The 24743-nt window shown below is 32.7% G+C and overlaps 1 protein-coding gene across 2 annotated transcripts in view; it reads right to left on the bottom strand.

Annotated features, from left to right (window-relative positions):
• LOC113396848 (single-minded homolog 1) overlaps positions 1 to 24743 on the bottom strand; it is a 61524-nt gene that overhangs the window by 16958 nt on the left and 19823 nt on the right. The window contains exon 1 of one of the 2 annotated variants that reach the window (XM_064219693.1): positions 20928 to 21115. The exons of the other annotated variant lie outside the window; for it this stretch is intronic. Coding sequence (XP_064075763.1) covers positions 20928 to 20949 — 22 coding nt within the window. The 5' untranslated portion in view covers positions 20950 to 21115. Of the gene's footprint in view, positions 1 to 20927; positions 21116 to 24743 lie in introns of those variants that run through there. 2 annotated transcript variants of the gene reach the window in all.

Here is a 24743-nt window from a genome sequence, read left to right on the forward strand (position 1 = left end):
TTCATTTGTACGTGCTGTCAAAACTTCAGAATAGCTTCAGAATAATGTGCAATATACAAAAATATACTCAAGGAATTAACTGTTTGATATATTCTTAGAATTTTCTTAATATTAATATAACTTCTTTATTAACTGAAACTAAGATAGTTATTTGTAGATAAAATGTGTTTCTTTAAAAGTACGAAACGAAACCTTGGTCTAAAAGAATTAGTAAAATAAAAAAAAATATACATGTTCAACAATATTTAGTTAAAAGATTCGTAAATATGTATACTTAGTATTTAATGTATTATGTTATATATTTGTTCTGGTATCTGGTACCTAAACCATCAAAATTATGGTATTTACGTGCCAATAATTAAAAAATCGTTGTATAAAACACCGATAATTTTTTTAAGCTTTATTTATTGTATATTTTTTTTAATAAATTGTCATAGACAACTTCGTAATACATTTAAAATTATTAATATTATTACAATAAACAATCCAAATTACATTACATTTTAACGAGCAATTTTATGTTAATTTTTATATAAATTAACATTTTCAAGCCACGACCTCCGTCATTAAATAAAAAAAAAAAAATTATGCATTCCCGCGCTAACGCTCGTTCATACATATTTATACGGAAGAAGTGCTCTGGAAAAACATAACTTGGCGGGAAAACAACAGCGTATGTATTATGCTCGGTAATACTTATAAATTACCTCGTCGGCTTACAGGAATACCAATTCCCCTATCGGCTAAAACCATACAATACAAACATAACATATGGCCTCCATTACAATTGAGTGTCGTGAGTAGGAATTTTGATTTCAATTCGGTAATCAAATTGGAACGGTATTTTGATGGCTCTGGTTCGTGGCTTTCGGCTTGACGGATTGTATTTATAGTTGAACTATTTTGTCTTTAATTTTGTTTTTTTTTCTTATTTATTTTTTTAAATGTGGTGATTTGAAAGTTGATGCAACGAAAATGCGTCTATTAAATATCATTTATTAAGTTTCACTTATAACGTGTGTTAATTTCACTCATACTTTTTTTTTTTTAATTTTCCAACTAAATTTTATCAAAGGAAAATCTGCAAACATCCACTTAATTTTTGTTAATAAAAATATTATTAAAATGAAATAAAAAAAACTTACGTGAATCCATATCGAACTCTGTTGTATATTTATTCAACACTTTCTTACACGGATATTTCATTATAAAAAAAAAAAAAAACACAAAAATTTTCGATGACGTTAAATTAAAAAAAAATTGCACCTTACGCGAACAGGTTCAAATAGTTACTGACTGGGAACACCTTCCTTCCTAATGTCCGTTTCCGAAAAAAAAAAGTTCGACAGGTACAATGGCTCCATTGAATAAAGGGCCCGTATAGATTTGACATCTTTGCATTGACGACTGATAATATTACATAACGGTTGACAAGATAAGGGCTGAGATTGTGTAAAAGCCTCGTTGGTTCAGCGGCGAGTGGTTAAGGTTGCAGATCACGCGGTCCAGGGTTTAAATCCTGGGTATAGGTCGGTTTTTTTTTTCAATTGACTTAGGGTTAGGGCTTCGTTCAAACCCGTCTGGGTACTACCACCAACTCATCATTTATTCTACCACCATACTGCGATAATTAGTATTGTTGTATTGTGGTTTGAAAGGTGAGTGAGCCAGTGTAACCCCAGTAGTTCCCTAGATAGGTGGCTGTTAAAATTAAAAACGGTACCAATGTGTATGGGTGTAGACCACTTACCATCAAGCGGCCCAGCCTGCCGATGACGTTATAAAAAGTAAATCTCTCAAAAATCCGTCAATCCATTGCTTATTCAATAGGACGTACTATTAATACAGGTGGACAGACAGACAGCAATACTTAGTATTATTGAGTTCGACTTTGAAGGTGGAGTGAGTCAGTGTAACAGGCACAAGGGATAACATCTTAGTTCCCAACCAGTTAACTTATTTATCTATACATATAATAAAATTGGAGTGTCTGTTTGTAATATTAAAATAACCCATTTTTACTAAATGCATATGTATGTATACACGGTGCATATACCAAAATATTTTTTTTTACAATTTTTGTCTGTCTGTCTGTTTGTTCCGGCTAATCTCTGGAACGGCTGGACCGATTTCGACGGGACTTTCACCGGAAGATAGCGGATGTAATAAGGAGTAACTTAGGCTACTTTTATATTAGAATTATATATAGAATAAAAATAAAATCACGCTACAATATTCAAATGACTTAAATTCAAACAATGCACGAAGTCGCGGGCACAGCTAGTTTTAAATAAATTAATATATCAACCAATATATGTATATTTGGATATAACGTTTCATAAAACGATTATGTAATTCGAACATCGTGTAGCGAATGAGCTACGTTGATTATAATCAGCCAACATCTCAACACGCGTCTATCTCACATAAACAGCTGTTTATAATGTGGCAACATTATGCGCGACCATGTTCAATAAGTTGTAACAGTTCAAAAGGAAATCAATAAAACGTACATTTGCATATCAGCCATCTTGGCTGAATGTGAAGAGGCCAGTGCCATTTGAAACGCAGAAAAAGTGACAATTCGAAATATGAATCCATTGATGTTTTTTTGTTTGCGGTCAATTTGTATGGAATTTATTTGATTTGTATTGTGTATAATGTGTTAAAAAAATTTGTTTGGCGCGAATATTGATAATATAAAATAATTTATTGTATCTGTATTGGTTATGACGAATTTAAATATACTTCACTAGCAACCTACCCTGGCTTCGCACAGGTGCAATTTATTGATATAGAAAATATATTTATAGCAATCACAAGTAATGTAATTTTTACCAGTCAAAAATATTGATTTGGAATATTCGTTCTGGAGATTACCCCCCTAAATTCAAACATTTTTTATAATATTATGATTATATATTATATAAGATGTAATTGTCGAAGACATATGCATGTATGCATTTAAAAAAAATGTTTTTTTTTATTTACCTATAATAGTGTATTCATTTCAGCCACAAGTCTAATAATTTATTTTATACTTTTAGCTTATATCTTTACATAGTATAAAACAAAGTCGCTTTCTCTGTCCCTATGTCCCTTTGTACGCTTAAATCTTTAAAACTACGCAATGGATTTTGATGCAGTTTTTTTTAATAGATAGAGTGATTCGAGAGGAAGGTTTTTGTATATAATACATAGACAATATAGTTAAGTAACACTGATAATTTTAAAAGTTTCTAATGTGATGTCGTAAATTTATACATTTTTTTGCGCTTACATTGGAAACGCTGGCTGAACCCTACTAGATAGATCAAAATAATGTACTACAGAATTGTACACCTCAAAAATGTCTACAAAAAAGTCCGCGATGGTATATGTCTATCTCTTAAAGATAGCCCACAATAACATTTTTTTGTCATTTATTTTTTACTACAAATATTGGCCAATTTTCGAAGCGATTTTAACCTATACAGCATTAATCCTTATCCAATTAGGTACCTTAAATAAATTGTGCACTCAATATAGATCAATATGGCCCTTTACAGCATGTAATTTAAATGAATATTTTCGAAGATATTACAGTTTTAAAAATTGCGGAACGTAGCGTTTGCGGTGGTACCGGCCGGCCGGTGCGGCGGGAGCGTGCGATAGGCGCGTCGGATGCCGCGGTTCTCCCTGTAGCACTTTGAATTTAGCAGCGATGGGACGCGGTTATTATCGGAGCTCTCTAGCGATTGAAATAACAATCCATACTTCCATACTAATATTCTAAATGCGAAAGTAACTTTGTTTGTCTGACTGTCTGTCTCGCTTTCACGCCAAAACTACTGGACCGATTTAAATGAAATTTGGTACACAAATAGTCTAGAGCCTGAGAAAGGACATAGGCTTTTTATTTGGAAAAAGTGCTGTGAAGGGTTGAAAAGGGGGATGAAAGGTTGTAAGTTGTTGAAAGTATTGTCATGTTTAGAATTTTTAGAACTAGAAGCATAAAACTTATATTTTAGGCTGTACACTTATAAAATAACATAATATCATGACACCCACTCGGGAGCGAATTTTGGATATTCTACCCCTAAATGGGTGAAATAGGGGTTGAACGTTCGTATGGATTTCTTTAAGTTAGAAACATGAAACTTTATTTTTGGGATACTGATTAAAAAGGAGTAGATACTTATTTAAGTGTTTCTGCATATTCTACCCCTACGGGGGTGATATAAGGGTTGAAAGTTTGTATAGAAGTCCGTCATTTTTGAAGATAGAAGCATGAAACTTTATTTTTGAGCTACTGATTAAAAATGAACAGATACGTATTTAAGCGTTTCTTGATATTTTAGACCTAAAGGGCAAAATAGTTGTTAACATTTCGTATTCAGGTTAGTCTGGAAGTCTATCATTTTGAAGGTCGAAATTTTATTTTTGGGCTACCGATTAAATATGAGTTGATTCGCATTTAAGCGTTTCTGGATATTCTACCCTAAGCGTTGAAATTCACACCAATGTGGTATTCAAAGAGGTATTACATTAACGTAACATTTTAAGTTAATTTGTAAATATATTCATATTCTACGCGGGCAAAGCCGCGGGTAAAAGCTAGTGTATAATAAATCAAATAAAAAAATACATAAATATTAAATACATAATAACACAAAACGGTAGAGCGTGACGTCATGACGTTTGCCGTCACGTCAGACGAGTTTGTAAAACCCGCGATTCGCGCCAAAAGATACATTTACAACGAAAAGTAACTATCGAATTAAACATGGCTGCCGTAGCTTTTGGAATTGCAATATAGAGATGTTCTTTTTATCATCATTCCATAGTTCAAATGATACATATTTTCCTATTCGATATATTTTTTTATAAATAATATCAATTTATTACAATTAAAAAACATTGAATTAATATTTAACATTGCTCAATATGTTTTTTATTAGATATAATAACTAGGTTAAGCTCAAAATATTCTGCCTACGGAAATAAATAATTCTGACGATGGCACGTCCAATGTAGAGAACACGTACGGATAGTTCGAAATTTATGATTTTTTTTTATGATATTTATAAATAACCGATACAGAAGTTTAATTTTTAAACAAAATGATATACCTACAATACTCGCTGTGTAACTTCATAATGGTGAAAATATAAAAAGACACTACTTTCAAAATATCCGTTCGTTTTTTTTTTTTTTTAAGTGCGCGTCAATATCGCTCAAGGAGTAACTAAGCTAATTCTCTAGTCATTATTTGTTTTCCGAAACGGTGGTAGATTTGAAATATTAACGATTCAAAAATGCTTCGTTCTAAAGTTCACTTGGATGAAATACATATCGTGTGATTTGATTTGAATCGGATCTATACTGTCGGAGATCTCGTTATGAGCGACGTTTCCAAATATTGTGCATATTTGTTAATTTTTTTCTTCAAAACAAAGTTTCGAGGTTATTCCACCATGCTGTTACAATACAGGTTCGTGTGACACATGTGGCAGAACTTCATTGAAATTAGACAAATCCAGGTTTCCTCACGATGTTTTCCTCTATCAACGAACACAATGAATTATAAACACATTAAAATTTGACCCGCAATCATCGATTAAGATGCACACGCACAACCACTGAGCCATCTCAGTACCATATATTATACTTCAGTTTAATTCAGTAGTAACAACTAACTGAAATCCACGCGGGCGAAGTCACGGCCTCAGCTAGTATTACTTACAGTGACAATGTCCGGTGGCTATCACATATAAGGGGACAATTCTACTAACTTTTAACGGTATTATACGTTCCTGATTCCATTCCGAACGAACTTCAACCATTCCCTACAAGAATAAACCAATCAGGGGTCAATTCTACTTAGGTATGACAGTTTTGATACGATCCCGATCCAACTTCGACCAAGCTGAATCGTATTGGTAGAATTAACCTCCAGGCCTAATAACCCGTCTACCGTTGTGATACAGATTACGCCAATATTTACTCTATTCCAAACATAACAGGAAAAAAGTTAAATAAACAACATTTGACAGCAAATTGACGTGATACCACTGGTCGAGAGCTTGATTAATCTATGATATTCACTATGGATTTGCGAAGAAATGGCGACTTTTGAACGACGACGAAACTTTGAAGTAAAATTAAAATGGAAATAAGTAGTTAAGTGTAACAGTGTTGTATTATAAATAAAGATATATTAATCATAAACTCTTAGTAGTGCACAACATAGCTGAGTTATTAGCGAATCGCATGAAATACGTAAATCTAAGATTTGGTTATCTTTTTTCCTACTTCCATTGGAACAGGCTATATGTATGTTAGTTTATCCTTAAGCGTAAACGCATGGCAGACACTTTAAGATTTACGCAGCAATATTTCAAATTAGATAAGTATTAGTTAAGCTATTAAACAAAAACTCCACACGTGCGCTAAGCCCGGATCCGGGGTTGAGTCCCGGTGGTCTGAACGTCGCATTATTTTAAGGGGTATTAGAAAAGATACTTATAAATATATATGCTGTAACTAGCATCTGTCTGTGTTGAGCTTCATCTCTATATTTTTTACGTAATATTTTGCGTTACGCAATATTTTGATATCTGGTGGGTGGTACCTAAACCGTCACTGTATTAGTATTTTTACATTAGCGGCTTATAAATTTCCCACTGCTGGGCTAAGGCCTCCTCTCCCTTTGAGGAGAAGGTCTGGAGCATATTCCATCACAGAATTTCGTTGAAATTAGACACATGCAGGTTTCCTTACGATGTTTTCCTTCACCGCCGAGCAGAGATGAATTATAAACACAAATTAAGCACATGTAAATTCAGTGGTGCTTGCCTGGGTTTGAACCCGAAATCATCGGTTAAGATGCACGTGTTATAACCTCTGGGCCACCTCTCGGCGGTTATGGTATTTACGTGCCAATAATAAAAAAAATATATTAAAAATCAAAATTAAAAAAAATTAAATTAAATTTTAATTTATAAAACACCGTTTAAATTGTCATAGACAACTACGTTTTACTTTTATAATTATATTAATATCTATTAATACATACGTAAATAATATTTTGCGCGTATATAATTGAGAATTTATCAATTGAATTTCGATTCGGCTTTTGTACCAAAAGTGTTGTTATATTTAATGTTGCCATTTAATTTATAACGGATTCCGTACCTTTAAATATTTTATAAGTTTATATAATAAATTTAAATAACCTATTAAATAAGTTTAATCGCCTTTTCCATTAAAATTAGAACTAAAATTCGCTGCATCGATAAATCTTTATTACGTCTAATCAAACTATCAAAACATACAACGCTAGATCGCTTATATAGAATAATTTTCATGCCAAAACGTCGTAAGCGCCGGGAATTTCATGGCGCTTACGTTAATATGTACTAAAATAATATTTATAAAAAGCGCTGCTCGTTTTGTGGTTGTGTTTTTTTTTAATATGCATGTTTAGTAATTTGCATTGTTTGTGTATATTCATAAAAATGTTTCTACTTATAGTTTCTTTAAAAAACTAAGTTAAAAGAGAGATTTAAAAGTCTTAAGTAATTGGGTAACAGTTTATCACCTGAAAGAGATTATGGTTTTACAATTTGGTAAGCCTAATCTTATCCATTATGACACAAGCTATTCTAATCATTGCTGCACTAACAATAAAGTCTAAATCAGAAAAATACAAGCGGGATTACTAATTAAGTAACAAAAAAAAAGGTTTACGTGGGAACGAGTAACGTGTCAATTTTTCGCGCCAAAGTCAATATGTATTGTTTTTTTTTTATCTGTCATTATACTATTGTCTCCGCAAAGACGGACGCACGTGTCCGAAGGAGGTTTTACTGTTTTGTTTGTTTTTTTTTTTTCGCAAACGTAGTAGACACCTGTAGCGTCATTCACGAGTTAGTGCGTAATCAGTCTGTAATTTGCGTTGGGCGTGAGAACTTCGAAGGGATATTTTTGAATACATTACAATTTTATGAATGAAATGAATGGAATATGGAATTCGTTGTTTATTGATTGGTTCGTTTAAATCTTTGACTCGAGAGACCTTTTATTTTGAGTTTAATTTTTTGCATGAAAATAAATTCGTTTTGAAAAGTTTCTTGTCGTTTTTTTTTTTTAAAGCACAAATAGACGAACGGGTAAATGAGTCATCTGATGGTAAGTGGTCACCACTCCCCATATACATGGGCAGCGTAAGTATATTAGCAATTCCTAACATCGCCAATACATCGCAATCTTGGAAACTGAAATGTTATGTTACTTGTGTTTATAGTTACACTGGCACGTTCACTTTTATACAGACGAAGTATAAGTATTGTTGTTTGTTAGAATAGGTGGTACCTACTCCGATAGGCTTGCACAAAACCCTTCCACCAAGTATTCTTGGTAAAATCTACTTGCGAACAGATGATTTTTGTCAAAGATCGTCGGTTTAGTAAATAAATTATAAAATGTCGATTCAAAAGTGTATTTTGATTTAGAGAGGCTTTTTTTATAGAATAGATTTATTAGCTTAAAAATACAGACTTTATAGAATTAATAATATATTTGTCAAGAATCAGAAAAATTATTAAACGTATTTTAAAGTAATACCCGCAACATCGATTAACTAGAAAAATAACTTTACATAGATGTCTCTAAAACCACAGATTAATTTGAACAAATTCTAGATGAAAGCAGTACGCTCTCTACCTTTGTCTATTTACACCTAACCGAAAAAAAAAGAGAATATGTCTTAAAGTAATTTTCTCAGGCTCAACTTTTTCTCATAACCGTGTCAAATTCGTCAATTAAAGACGACATGTCAACAACAATAATTATTTAAAAAAAGAAATGACGCTAAGATAATACAACTCAAATGCTTAAAAACTTTTTTTTACACTTTATGACTTCAAGTGACAGGCCTAAATTGGCGGGAACTCGGGGGTCTTTGTTAAGCGCGGGAAAGATTTTTAACAATGGCGGCGGGATAGGTTTTTTTATTTTTTAATTATTCAGCATCATAAACTATTTCACTATGAAATATTTATTAATAAATATCAAAATTATAAAATAAACCTTTTCATTGAATGCTCGAACAATTATTTCTTGCGCTAAAATTTTATGACCTGTATTAAAAAAAAAAAAAAATTATCATATATGCTACAAACCTCCTCCTCAATGGGAGAGGAGGCCTTAGCCCAGCAGTGGGAAATTTACAGGCTGCTAATGTATGTAAAAAAAACTAAATCCATGCTTTTATATAATTATTATAATCTTGTTTTGAGTAATATACCTGATTTATGAATGTTTTTATTACATGAGATTTGAAAACAATATTATTACGCAAATACGGTTTCATCGTTCAAAATTACGAGTCCTCTCAGCTGACATTAGCAGATAAAATATCTCGCGAAAGGTGTAAAAATACAGGAAGAATTAATACATCACACTCTTTTTGTGAGGAGTCGTGTTCGGCTGCTTTCACAAGATTATCGTGTTTAGGAAATAAGAATTATACGCGTTGGGGTCCCGTTAATCTATGTGCGGAACATCTGGTGTTTGGGGAGCTGATTTTGAACGATTTATTTCTCCAAGCAATCGTTGATAAATGTCTCGTTGGTCTAGAAGTTAGTCTAGTTCATACCAGGTCGTAATTTATCAAGTTCGTTACCATAGACAATGGCGGTGTAAAAAGTATAACCAATGAGTTTGACCTTCGTGGTCGAGTAGTGTGTACACCGGTTTTCATGGTTACGCCCCTCCGAGGTCCCGGGTTCGATTACCGGCCGAGTCGATGTGGAAAAAGTTAATTAGTTGTCTTGGGTCTGTGTGTTTATGGTACCGTCGTTACTTCTGATTTTCCATAACACAAGTGCTTTAGCTACCTTGGGATCAGAGTAATGTATGTGATGTTGTCCAATATATTAAAAAAAAAAGAATGATCAACCTTGGATTTCAATCCAAGATGTTTCTTGTACATGTTCCACTGGCTTACTCACCCTTCAGTCCGAAACGCAATGATACTAAGTATTGCTGTTAAGTACAATATGAGATGAGTCGGTGGTACCTACCCCGACAGGGGGGACTGTTGTAAGCCCTACCACTAAATAAAATATATATTGATTTTTGTTTTTAATAATACATTTTTGATTTAGATTTTTTCTAATAATATTTACGTTTAAGGTTCGTGGATCGTGTTCACCCAAACATACAAATAACTGCGTTGATACAAATTAGCAATAATGAGGTTTTATATGAGCTTTTAAGGTAATCTATACACAATCGAAGTAACATTGTACGATAGAAAAGTAGCAAACTCATTAAAATCATCTATTTCAGATTTATAGACAGACAATAAAAAATTATTTAAGTGTGACCACTTTAGAACTCATTTTGTATTGCTATTGAATAAGAATACTTCATTGAAAAATATAGTACATAAGTTCAAGGAATCGGCTTTACTTTTCGATATTAAAAACTAATGATATGAGCCCGGAGTTCCGGAGTCAATTCGCCGCGACGCCTCGTCAACGACGGACCTCGTCTTAAAACAAACATTACCGTCTTTACTATAAGGGCACACGGGCACGTGCCCAGGCCCTTCCAGAGGCGGCCCCGAGGCACCAACCATTCCTCTCACACGTTGACTGCTGTGTATATCTTAAAAATTGTAAGAAATAACTAACATATTGATAGATAACGATAGTCAGTCGATATTGAAAGTTGTAAGCTATGGACGTGCCATAAGATCGTACCACCGATCAGATTCCTAAGAATTTACGAAAATTACTGCACCATTTATTTAAAACTAACCCCAATGCCGGGTTTAAGCAAATTATTTGTACACGGTAGACGAATTTTCATAATTAAAAATCAATCGTTTCATTGTTATTTTGTTAATTATCCAGCAAAGGAGCCCCAAATTCATGCATGCCCAAGGGCCCCGGCATCGCTTGAGATGGCTCTGAAAACAAACATACCTTAAATCATTGCAACATGGTATATTTAACAATTCTCTTGTAACAAACTCTGCTTATATTGTAACGTTCTTACAATGTATATCGTGTGTCATCAAGCAACAATGTAAAATTAATCGTAGTACGTGCTTACAAGGTAAATAGTTTCTGGGTTCGGGCACGTCTCGCGAGCCACAATCTTGGGCGGCGTTCACAGTTGCATCTGCCTAATAATAAAATTTATTTTAGAATATATTTGGACTTTAGAGAGTAATCACATACAATTTTTTACATACATAAAATTAGCAGCCTGTAAAATTTCCCACTGCTGGGCTAAGGCCTCTTCTCCCTTTGAGGAGATGGTTTGGAGCACATTTCTCCACTCTCCAATGCGGGTTGGTGGAATACACGTGTGGCAGAATTTCGTTGAAATTAGACACAAGCAGGTTTCCTCACGATGTTTTCCTTCGCCGCCGAGCACGAGATGAATTATAAACACAAATTAAGCACATGAAAATTCAGTGGTGCCTGCCTGGGTTTGAACCCGATGTCATCGGTTAAGATGCACGCGTTCTAACCACTGGGCCATCTCGGCTCTCGCATGCAAATAATCAATTATAATTTATTCTACTTAGGGTATTCTAGACAGGGCTTTGTGCAAGCCTGTCTGGGTGATCCACTCATCATATACTCTACGAAACATATCCCGCTGAGTTTCTTTCGCCGGTTCTTCTCAGGTCCGAGGTGCTAAATTCCGAACCGGTGGTAGATTTTTGACAATCAATAAGCAAGTGTAAACACTTCTATATTGAATAAAGATTTTTGACTTTGACTTTGACTTTGAAACAGCAGTACTCAGTATTGATGTGTTCCGGTTTGAAGGGTGATTGGAACAGTGTAACTACAGGCGCAAGGACGTAACATCTTAGCTCCCAAGGTTGAAGGCGCATTGGCGATGCTGACCACTTACCATCAGGTGGCGCATATGCCCCTTCGCTCTCCTTGTCATTAAAAATAATATAATTATTTATCTTTAACATATCCCTCTTTTGAGAGGTTAAAACCTAGAACGCGGGCCACAAACGAACGCCAAAGATTTATTTATTATTATAAATATATTACTTTAACTTTTGACAACTAAAATACTCATTCGTGAATTGAATCTAAGTATACATAATTATAATAAAACTGGAGTGTCTGTTTGTAATATTAAAATAACCCATTTTTACTAAATGCATATGTATGTATACACGGTACATATACCAAAATAACATTTTCTACAATTTTTGTCTGTCTGTCTGTCTGTTTGTTCCGGCTAATCTCTGGAACGGCTGGACCGATTTCGACGGGACTTTCACCGGCAGATAGCGGATGTAATAAGGAGTAACTTAGGCTACTTTTATTTTAGAATTATAGTTAGAATAAAAATAAAATCACGCTACAATATCCGAATAACTTAAATTCAAACAACGCGCACGAAGTCGCGGGCACAGCTAGTTTGTAATAAAATAAACATTGTTATTATATAAGGTGTGAAGTTGTCTATTTCGAGCGACTTGACAGTTAATTGGCGGATTAGCGCGCAACTTCATCGTGTAGTTTTATGTCATTGCGCGCGCATCATAAAGATACACTCTCGTAGTTTTTCACGCGGCTTCGTAGTCGCAGATAATGTTTAACAGCTCACATCGAACTTTAATAATACGCAACATCAATCATATACAAGATTTGTTCGTGTCGAAAGATGCGTAGGTATTATAACCTCCGTGGTCGAGTAGTGTGTACACCGGTTTTCATGGGTACGCCACTTCGAGATCCCGGGACCGATTCCCGGCCGAGTCGATGCAGAAAAAGTTCATTAGTTTTCTATATCGTCTGGTCTGGGTGTTTGTGGTGCCGTCGTTACTACTGTGAGTACGTGCTTTAGCTACTTACATTGGGATCAGAGTAATGTATGTGATGTTGTCCGATATTTATTTATTATTGACAGCCATCGCCCGGTCAAATCAAATAGTTCATACATCTTTCTTCTTCTATTCTTTTAACTCCTAAACAAAAGTCCAAATACCGATTACTATATATCTAACATTACAAATGACGAATTTCCAAGCAAACAATCATAAAACATGCCCAATTTAATGCCCTTAAAGAGACCTTAATATTGAAAACTCCGTCTCCGTGTTCACCTATCGTTTACTCCAATAACAAGAGGACCAAAACCAAGTAAACAACATTTGACATCGAATTCACGCGATATCATTGGTCCAGTTTGAATTATCTATGATATTAATTTTTGATTTTCGAAAAAATGGCGACTTTTGAATGAAATTTGAATGTCGACGAAACTTGGACGTAAAATTAAAATGGAAATATGTAGTTAAGTGTAACAGTGTTGTATTATAAATAAAGATATATTAATCGTAAACTCTTAGTAGTGCGCAACATAGCTGAGTTATTAACGAATCGCATGATACGTAAATCTAAGGATTTTTTATCTTTTTTCCTACTTCCATTGGAATAGGCTATATGTATGCTAGTTTTGGTACGATCCCGATTCTACTTCGATCGAACTTCGACCGAACTGAATCGTGTGTTAGTTGATTTACGACGAAGCTGTTAGCGGAACTTTGGAAGTTAAATTAAAGTGGATATAAGTAGTTAAGCAATAATGTGTTGTATTATAAATAAAGATATATTATTTAAGAACTCTTTTAGTGCACGATATAGCTGAGGTATTAACAAATCGTATTTAGTACATATATTTGTTTATCTTTATTTTCTTCGATTGGAATAAATAATATATTACTTCTAAAATGGCGGCCGGCCAGGGGCCAGCCGTTGGGCGTCACGGTAGCACGCGCAACCGTGATGCCTCCCCGAAGAGACAGAGTGAATACCGCTGATATTTTAGTGGTTATTCCAGTGGGGACGTACCAGGCGTGGTCTGGGCTCTGCGCTCTGGGCTTTTTGTTGTATATCTTACAGTCCAGACCCTCTCTCAATTAAAGGGCTACTTATCGAATTTTTTTTTTTTTCAAATCGGAATAATGTATCCTTAGGCTTGTGTGTTCTATGGATGTAATTGTATTTAACCAACATGAATTTGTATTTTTAAATGTTGAAGAATAGTAACTACTGATTTTCTTGCCGGTTCTTCTAGCTAGAATATACTCTCAGAACCGGTATTAGCGTCAAATTAAGTTCTTGATTTTGATTTCATAGCTGACACATCGTGACGGCCACATTTTTTATAACGTGTCCAAATAAAGATATTTTATTATATGCTGAAACGTATTTCGTTTTTGCACACAGTGTAAACGGAACCTAAGTTGTAATAGCCTAACATTGTTTACACAGCTAACGCGTTTAGAATTAATTTATTGTTAAACGTTGAATTACAGTCGAGGTTGTTAACGAAAAACTCATGTACGTAACTATTACACTGGGTAAATAGACTATTTTCAATTTACTTGGTGGTACCACTCATGAGATATTCTCCAAGCAGCAATACTGTTATAATATTTATTGAATAAAGATGCGTTACATTTTAACAAATACTGATAAAAAAAAAGCTTTTGTTCCGGATGTAAGCTAGTGTAAATGGTACAGTGGACCAGTCTGCCTGCCTATTGAAAATATTTCGCTTATTACTAAATTAGAGAACATAAACATACTTTTGATTCGTTATGTTGATGTATTGAATTATATGTAAAGCTACCACCGGTTCGGAATGTGGATTCTACTGAGAAGAACCGGCAAGAAACTCAGTAGTTACTCTTTTTCAATATCTAAAAATACAGTCATGTTAGTTAAATACAATTATATATGTATGTTATGTCTCCTGCCTGGAAGTCAACAAGTATTAGCTCCACGTTTTTTTATCAGCTATATAATCTTGTATCGAATAATATGCCTTCTTTAGCAATGTATTTTTTTATAAATGATTTGAATTTATGAATCGGCAAAGTTAAAAATAAGAATGAAGAATCGCAAGAAACTCTAATTACCAACTCAATGAATAGATATGTTGATTAAATACAATTCTCCTTTCATTTTGTAATAACGGCTTGGAGTTAATTCGACCACGCTGCTCCAGTGCGGGTTAGAGCATACACATGTGGCCGTACATCCACCAGATATAGTTTAACTTATACAGTCAAGCACAATATAAATATTTAAAAACAATTTTAAATTAAAAGTAATTTTAGGCTATTTGCAATAGAAGGGTTATTTACTATCAAACAGCACTTTTTTTATGGCACCATAAAGTGCACCGTGGCATGTGCATAAAATAAATTTGAAAAAAAAAAAAACATAAAGAGATCAATAATCGTAATTCGTTCGAAAAATTTTAAACCCGAATTCGAAAAAATGTCGGAAATGTCACGCACGAAAACGATCTATAAAGATTTGGTGCGACGCCGACGTGCGCGCGCAGCAACATGGCGGTGCTTTTTCAAATTTTTTCCGTTTTATTTGTTTCGTTTAGATGGATATTTGTTTTTATTGCAGCTCTAGCTCTCGGGTAGTCACGGATCGGCCATTAGATGACAATGTATACCGTGCCGAATTTTACACCGTATTCCACAATTTTTAATTACCCGGGATACACATTATTTCATCACGTAGCGAGGGAAAGAGATAGATATATATTTGACTAAAAAAAAAATATAGGCCACGTTCGAATACTTTCGCAAACTTTTGTTTGAATTTTTAAGTTAGCCATTTTTTTTTTGTAACTTCGATATTTATTAAAATATTTCTATAATGTAATGCATTAACAAAATCATGAATATTTAATTAATAATTATTAACATTAAAACCTTAACTGTATACATATAAAAAATAAAATTAGTTAATGTACAAATCGTGAACGCTTTGAATGGTGGCTAGAATGCTAGCAGCATTTCCCCGTTGAATCACAATTCTGATCCTCTGGGAAAAAAAATAACCAGCCCTCCTGTCATTAGATAAATAGATAGAAAAAGAAAAATAATACAAAGACAGTTCTGTACGTTTTTCTCCTTTAATATTCGGGTATTTTTATGATGTATCTAATGTTTCAATGAACAAAAACTAGAAGAAAAAGCAAATAAAATACGTTACGAAACATCGAACACTGGTGCCTGAGCGACCTAGAACTAGTAATTTTAATTTCGCTAGCATTCGTCACGGTAGCACGCGAAAGCGATCACGTGGCGGCTGGCGAGGGTACCGCTGGTCTTTAAGTGGATATTCCGGTGTACCGGGTGCACTCGGACACCGGAAAGTCCTACATAACCCCCCCCACTTCCACTTAACGCGTTATTCCGGTCGTCAGGTGTTAGACATAAAAAGGTATACTAGGTCCTTCCTTGGGGTCACGTTTGCTTCATAGCATTTATAATATTAGTGTCAGTCTGCTCGTTATATAATAATATTATATACTACTTTACTTGGTGGTACCAAGGAATATTCTACCGCCAAACAGCAGTTCTCAGTATCGTTGTGTTCCGGTTTGAAGGGTGAGCGAGCCCGTGTAAAGGCACAAGGGACATAATATCTTTGTTTCCAAGGTTGGTGGCGCTGTTGATGTAAGGAATCTTTAATATTTCTTACAGCGCTGTAAGGGCGGTGTCTATGCTGGTGCCCATTCGCTCGTCCGACTATCTATATCATTAAAAAAAAAACTTGCCAGTTCTTCTCGGTAGAATCTACATTCCGAAACGGTAAAAGCTTCACTTAATATTGTTTGTAAAATGACGATTCGATATTGCTTGTAAAAGCCTACTTGAATAGAGTATATTTTGATTTTTATTTTGTTACCTTACTTTTTTTTTACATGTAACATCAATACATGCTTTATTTCATTTAAGATCGTAGACAAGCACACAAATTGATAAGTTAATTCCTTTGATTATATTTATATGTCTAAATAGACTGTCGCAGCTGATAACGCGCCGAAATACACGCACACTAGTAAAGTAGTATGACATTCGGCGAGTGTCAATCGTAACTGTCACGCACACCAAGACAATAAAGTTGGCTTGTTTGTTTTAGTTCATTGTCTCGTAGCTAGATATATACTAATCTAAGGTTCGTTCATAATAACTGGTACTATAAGACGTATAAAGCACTTCTTTCATCTTCAATGTGCGTTTTTGTAATCACCCTTCAAACTAGACTACAGCCGCACGAAGCAAAACTGTTTGGCGGGAAAATAAAATACTATGAAACCGCAAAACAGAACTTTCGACTAAGTTCTGCTAGTACTTAGTCTCAAAAGTCAAGTTTTACATAAAATAACCGTAGTTTTAAGCGAAGTCGTTTTTGAAACTGGCAGACATAGATGGGTTCATTACGTATTACATCACAGCAGCAAAAAAAAAAAACGCCATTTTAGGTTAGGTTTTTTTTTTTTATATTTTATATATATGTAATATCCTGTATTGGCGCAGAATATTTTTTTTTTTACATGTATTTGAAGATTTTATAAATTTTATTGGAGACAAATGTTTAATACGTTTTTAAATATGATTCCACCGAAGTGACAAGTCGGCCATTTTAACAGTTTGTTTAAGGACAATATGGCTACCGTCCGCGTTCCCGTTTGATATGTCAATATGACCTTTTTTTTTTAAACTCGTTTCTGGGCAAAGGTAAAGATTGACACATAGTCCAAGAGGAAATATTTAAGTTGGAGTCGGAATTTAACTTGACAAGTTATTTATATGTGGGTTGACGAATATTTGGATTTTCTGCCATTTATTGAATTATTTACCCAAGTAAGGTATTTTTGAAGTTATATTTCTTTTGGTGTGATATGAAATAATAATGAGACTGATTTGTTATGATGCGCGCGCAGTTACATAAATATCTACTAAACGATTTTTTTACTACAATATTTTTGCATGGTGTGGGTAGATACCATCCATTATTTTTATGGTATAGGTTAACGGACGAGCATATGGGCCACGTGATGGTTAATGGTCACCACCACCCAGACAATGGCGCTGTAAGAAATATTAATCATTCCTTAGATGTTATGTACCTTGTGCTGTAGTTACACTGACTGACTCACCCTTCAAACCGTAACACAACAATACTGAAGATTGCGGTAGAATATCTGATGAGTGGGTGGTACCTACCCCGACGGGCTTGCACAAAGCCCTACCACCAAGTAAAATAATTAACGTTAATAAAAATAATAAGCTAATTAATTATTTGCATCCAATGTAAAAGTATTTTTAATTACGCCGAAGTAGACTTCTCACTCGAGTTCATAATCACACCCCCTTTTTTATTGCACGATGGCAAAAGAATTATGGGTTATGACCGCCACCCTTACACTATAGAACTGCAAGAAATGTCAACTAACTGTCTGGTCAACAAATCATAACTTGTGCCACAAGCAAGAAAACTGCAAAATACTCCGGGCGAGATAAATCCAGCGTTCTCTCACTAGTTGATGCAATAAGGATTATGTTTATGTTTTTAATACTGCTTCATTCATTTGTTTATAGGTATAATATGAGTAATAGGTATACTAAAGCTTAAGAAGGAATAAAGATAAACAAACATAAGATTTACGTATTTCATGCGATTTGCTAATAGCTCAGCTATATTGTGCACTGCTAAGAGTTTGGAATTAATATATCTTTATTTATAATTCAACACTATTCCAATTAACTACTTATATCCACTTTGAATTGACTTCCAAAGTTCCGATAACATATTCGACGTTCAAAGAGCCATTTTTTCGCGAATCCATAGTGAATATCACGGATTAATCGAGCTCTCGACCAATGATATCGCGTCAATTCGCTGTCAAATGTTGTTTATATGGGTTTTGTCGTCGTTGGAATAGACTATAGCTAAAAACCTTTACAAGTAAATAAAATTGAAGTCAGACAGTCTGTGATTTAAAACAATAAGGTATTTTGAATTTTGTCTGCCTGTTTGATGCAATCTCCAAAACGGTTTAATTACAAAACGATTATAGATACAACCGCGTACTTAAGACGGACATCTTAACCGATAGCCAGTTCGAATTCACACGAGACCAATTTAGCTTTAGTTTATATATATATTATATATATATATATATATATATACCAAATTAGCTTAAGTTTATAATTAACATCGAAACTTTCAATGTGTAAGTACACATTGAAAGTTTCGATGTTAATTAGTGCAAGAAACCAATATCAAATATTTATTTAATTTAATAAATTATTACGTAAAACCAATACGAGAAATGTTGCCATGATGACCGTAGATATATTTAAACTTTTTTTTAAAATTAACTAACAATTATTTGTAAATGATTTATCGATAACTAAATTGTTTATGAAATACATATGTAATGTTGAAAAATTTATTGTCTTATTCGTTGCGATACTGGGCTTGGCAATTAAAATAATTTATTATTAATGTCTGTATTATGTTAGTATGTCTATTGTTGGTGACACTGCGGCTGTAGATCTTCTCTAATTTGCTCCAATACCGATTGGTTGATATATACTTTACAGATGTTCATCTAACGTAGTTATACCGAGTTCCTCACGATGTTTTCCTTGACCACCGAAAACTTATAAACACAAATTAATATATGATAGTTAACTGGTGTTTGCTCCATTTTAACTCACAATCTTGTGTAGACATACTTGGTTTTAGGGCTTTGTGTAACCCTGCCTGGGTATGTACAAGCCAGTCAACAGATATTATACCGCCAACAGTAATACTTAGTACTGTGTATATTCATAAATTCAATTCATTTGTAAAAAGTATATTAATAAGAAAACAATATTATTGAATACTTTTGATGACTTTTGTTGACTGGAAGACAGGATATATACGTATACGTATACAATTGTATATAACTAACTTATTATATAACTTATAGCTTTGTACTTTAATTGTTAAAGGGTAATAACTACTGAGTTTCTTGCCGTTTCTTGTCGGTAGAATCTATGTACATTCCGAACCGGTGGTATCTTCATTTGGTATAGTTTTCTAAAATGTGCAAAAGTACTTGTAAAAGCCTACTTGAATAAAGTGTATTTTGATTTCGAAAAACACTAAAGATTTTTCGGTATTTTTTACGTAGATTGTATTTGCACATTAAAATCAGGAACAGACTCAAGCTTATTTCCTATGTTTCTTGTACACGACTGAATATATTTGTTAGTATTTTATGGACTTTGAGAACGCATACAACGCATACTACCCCAGAAAACGTTCTGAAAATGGAAAAAAAAATATTACGAGCGGTCGTGTTAAAAAATTGGTTACAAAAATTTAATATGTTTCATTGCATATATAAATGTTAATGTTCGTATTAATATTTTTAAGTAATATGACTGTATATGAACATTATTAATTGATTTTTGAAAATTAATAAACGAGTATAATGTTTCTATACTAAATAAAAATTTACATTTTTAGGACTATATTTTTTATCCTTGCAACCTCCATGGCAAATATATTAAAAAAAAAACTGTCGATGAATTCAAAATACTTATTCCTAGCTGTTTAAAATAATAATACTGAATGTTAATTGGAAGTTGGATATAATTTGAAAATAAATATTCATACATCGTTACTTGTTACTAAACATATAAATATGTGCATGTAATTCGGTTGTAATATTTAGAATAATTCTCAATTCGGATTCTTTTTATATATTTCTGTCGACAACTAAATTAAAAAAAAAAAAGTTAGTCTCATATTAGACAGCGTTTATCTGCCTAACATGATCTGTTTCTCGAGTACAAGAAGTAATATTTAACTATTGAAATTGTAAATATATATTACTGTTTACCCCTTCGGGTATTGTAATACATTAAAAAAAATATATTTTGATTGTGATTTTGTTATTTTTCATAACACTCAAATCTGACATTTAAGCATTAGTCAAATAAAAACACTTCTATAAAAGAATTAAAATATTGGATAATATTAAAAAAGATAAATTATTATCTATTAAATACCTACCAACTTTCCCGGTAATCTTCATTGTGACACAAACACTAATATTCAATTAAAATTAAAACGATCACTCAAAATTTTTTACACAATGCCACACATTTTTCCAAACTAAGTTTTAAAAAAAAAACTTATAACAAAGATGGCGCGCGGAAAAGCGCGCCAAGCGAACTGTCAACGTCAACTGATGATTAATTAGGTATTATAGTAATGTGTTCACGATATAGATTTGTTCGTCTTCCGTGTTTTATTAAAGCCAATGTCAAAGTTTCGCGGAGTCAGGCATTCTGTATTGTGTAACAAATAAGACCTGAACTGCGGGTCACAGAACAGAATCTAATGGAAGTCCCACTGTTTTTTTTTTTCTATAAAGACGCGAATCTTAAACATTCGGATCATCAAAATGTAAATTAAAAACAAAATCATTTTGACACAGATTATAAAGTACACGTAATTTTACTTTTTTATTCGGTATATATTTTTTTCTTTATGTTAACATAATTCCTATAATTTTTCATGATGTCTAATGGTCTAAATTACATATGACCAATTGATATAGCCTACTGCCTTTATGAAGTCTACGGCGACATACTCATCCAGTGCCGTAATAAGTCGCTGCATCTAAGCAAATATAGCGGCCTCGCGAACCCCAACTAGCTTATGACTCTGTACTCAAGCAGAAAAACCCATCTCATATTCTATGAACCTACACCGTCGGTTGCCTGGAAGAGATCGCTATGTAGCGATAAGGTCGCCAAAATTTTATCGTACTTTTATTTAGACTGTATCCATGTTTTTTTTTTTCTCTTTATGGTGTACAATAAAGTATAAAGTAAACTAAAAGTATGCCTGTCGGTATGTCTGTTTGCTGACTCATCACACGGAGTTATCAGATAGTAGACTTCATTTTTAACAACTCTTAATATTTCTAAAATATTTTAAAATACTTTAGTGTCTTCGTCCCAAATCACGAAGAATTTAAAGTAATACAAAATACTGGCACAAAAAGTTTTATATCATATTTGGCAACACCGTATAGTTAGGTGTAATATATGTATGTGGTCTCAGAGTTAAACAAAGTAATTTTAAAGTTAACAAAACAATAACTTGTACTAAGTCACTGAGTTTTAACTAAACTCTAAAACAATTGATGGCATTTCTGTATTTGTACGACACCTTCTTGTTCTAAGGTTTAAGGAACTTTGTATGCCCTCGTTACTGATAGTGTTTATTAGGTAAAATATTCTTTACAATTTAGTAATCCTTTGTTTCATTTATTTGTAAAAGGTTCTTAAATAGGTCGATACGGTAACTATTTTAATTTAAACAATGTTTACTCTGCGCTTTTTTTTTACGTGTTAAATACTTTCGCTATATACATTATAAGGCTGACAGATCCATCATACAGATAATATTAAAGTTGTTTTTTTTTAAAACATGTATTGTTCTTGATAGGAAATAAAACTTTTATCGCCAGAAATAAAATTAAAATGTAGTTGAGCTCAAATTCGAATTAAAAAAAAATGTTTAACTTCGAACAACATTGTGCTATTCGTGATTTGACTATTTTAATAAAGATCAACATATAATCCTGCAAAAATTATATTTTCCAAATATAGCCATTCGATTTTCTGCCGTCCTTTGCCTTACATCAAGGAATGCCTCGTTTATTTCTCTATTTAAAATAATTCCAAAATAATATTAAAATGAGAAAATATTAAGTAAATATCGGTAGTCTTGAATGAATTCTGCTTGCAAGGCGACAGATCAGACGACAAATCTAAACCTATACTAATATTATAAATGCGAAGGTAAGTCTGTCTGTTACTTCTTTACATTTAAACCGCTGAACCGATTTAGATGAAATTTTGTATGGCGATAGTTTGAGTTTCAGGGGAAGACATAGGCAACTTTCTTGATTCAACTCTCGGTGGGATAAAGTGACGGTGACGGTTTGTATTTAATAAATTTCGCGCAGGTAAAGCCGCAGGTTCAGCTACTATTTTATACAGTTGTAAGATGATGAGTCAAATTTGCTAGTAAGACTGTCTACTACTCCTAAAATATATTTAGATTAACAAATTATTAAACTATAAGTGATTAATCTGTGGTGCATCATTTAATTTATATTTATAGGCATAATAAAAGATGTAAGACAAAAGCAAGGTCGACCCAGTTTCAATAATTCGTGTCGAATAATTTAGCCGTGCTAGCAACACTGTACAAGCATGTGATTTTTTTTTAATGGTGCTGCCACACTACTGTTATAAAACGTATTTGAAAATGTTTTGTTAGTTAACGAAGTTAATGTTTTTTATGTTATGTTAGGTTATTTAATAATAATATTATTAAACAAATTACCAACCTCGGAAAGTACAAAGTCCAAATTGATAACTATAAAATGTTATACAATATAAAATTTTCATCAGAGTGTGAATTTTACAAATATAACATTTAATGTTAATAATATTGTTTTGTAATTTTTTACTAATGTTTCATGAGTGTGGCGGCACCACAATAAAGGTAGGCGAACATTATTATTATAAAATGAAGTATTTGATATTGAAGTTTATTTTACATTGCAGTACATATTTACAATGAAATTTAATTTTCAATATTCTGTATGCAAAGCAGCTAGAGATGATAAAAAGTTCAGTCTAATTAATTTAATCTTAAATGTCAAAATTGACATAACAACTTTCTTTAGAATATAGACAAAGGAAACTCATTATTCCGCCTCACGTAGTCTATGAGCGTATGTTTATTCTCTTGTGTGTCGTCTATTGTTTTTGTAAACCATTTTATTGTGATAATAAAATTACTGTATAGAAATTATAAGCAATAGGTTTCAACACTCGTTATCAGATTGAGGAATTATTTCAATTTGCAAATGTATTGGCAATCATATTTTATCATACTTCGTATATATATTTTTTAATGTTATTAATAAATTTAATTAAAATTAAAAAAGAAATGGAATTTTAGTGACATTTATTTAAGGGTATCATTTATATTTAAATAGGCAAAGACGTAATAGTTTAGTGCCTATTTTAGAAATATATGTTTCTTTTTAATCAAAATTATTATTTATATATTTTCATTCGCCTGTTTTAATAATTTAAAAATATATAAATTCAATTTTTTTAACTCCTTATAAATCTTTTTATATCATTCTATTAATTATACACGGTACATTTTTTAGTGGTACACGGTAAAGTTTATAAAACTTATGCTGTACTATAATAATTTGTTGCTATTTTGTATCATGTTAAATGAACAAATACAAAAAAAAAATAATTATAATCCACATATATATATATAAAACTGTGATAAATATAGTAAAATACCATATAAATATAAACAGATAAAAGATATCTACACATGTGTACATGAACGTTATGTAGTGTAAGGTCTTATGTAGGCTTACTCGGTGGTAGGGCTTTATGCAAGTCCGTCTGGGTAGGTTCCACCCACTCATCAGATATTCTACAAACATACAGCAATACTTAGTATTTTTATGTTCCAAGTTGAAGGGTAAGTGAGTGTAACCACAGGTATAAGAGCCATAACATTTTACTTCTAAATAATATAAACATATTCTTATCAATCGGTAGAAAATGTATTATTTAATTATGTAATTAGTTTGCGTAAATTTAAACTGGCAATAAGTAACGTAACTTACAATTACAATTAAGAAATTTCGTACAGAAATGAGATAACAAATAAATTGTTTATGACATAAATATATTACAAAGTAATTTTCTGTTACACCATGAACGAAATTATTGAAAGTAATTTTACAAAAGAGAAATTACAAAATTGGCA

Source organism: Vanessa tameamea, chromosome 29 (genome assembly GCF_037043105.1).
Source record: "Vanessa tameamea isolate UH-Manoa-2023 chromosome 29, ilVanTame1 primary haplotype, whole genome shotgun sequence".
In the NCBI taxonomy this organism is placed as follows: domain Eukaryota; kingdom Metazoa; phylum Arthropoda; class Insecta; order Lepidoptera; family Nymphalidae; genus Vanessa; species Vanessa tameamea.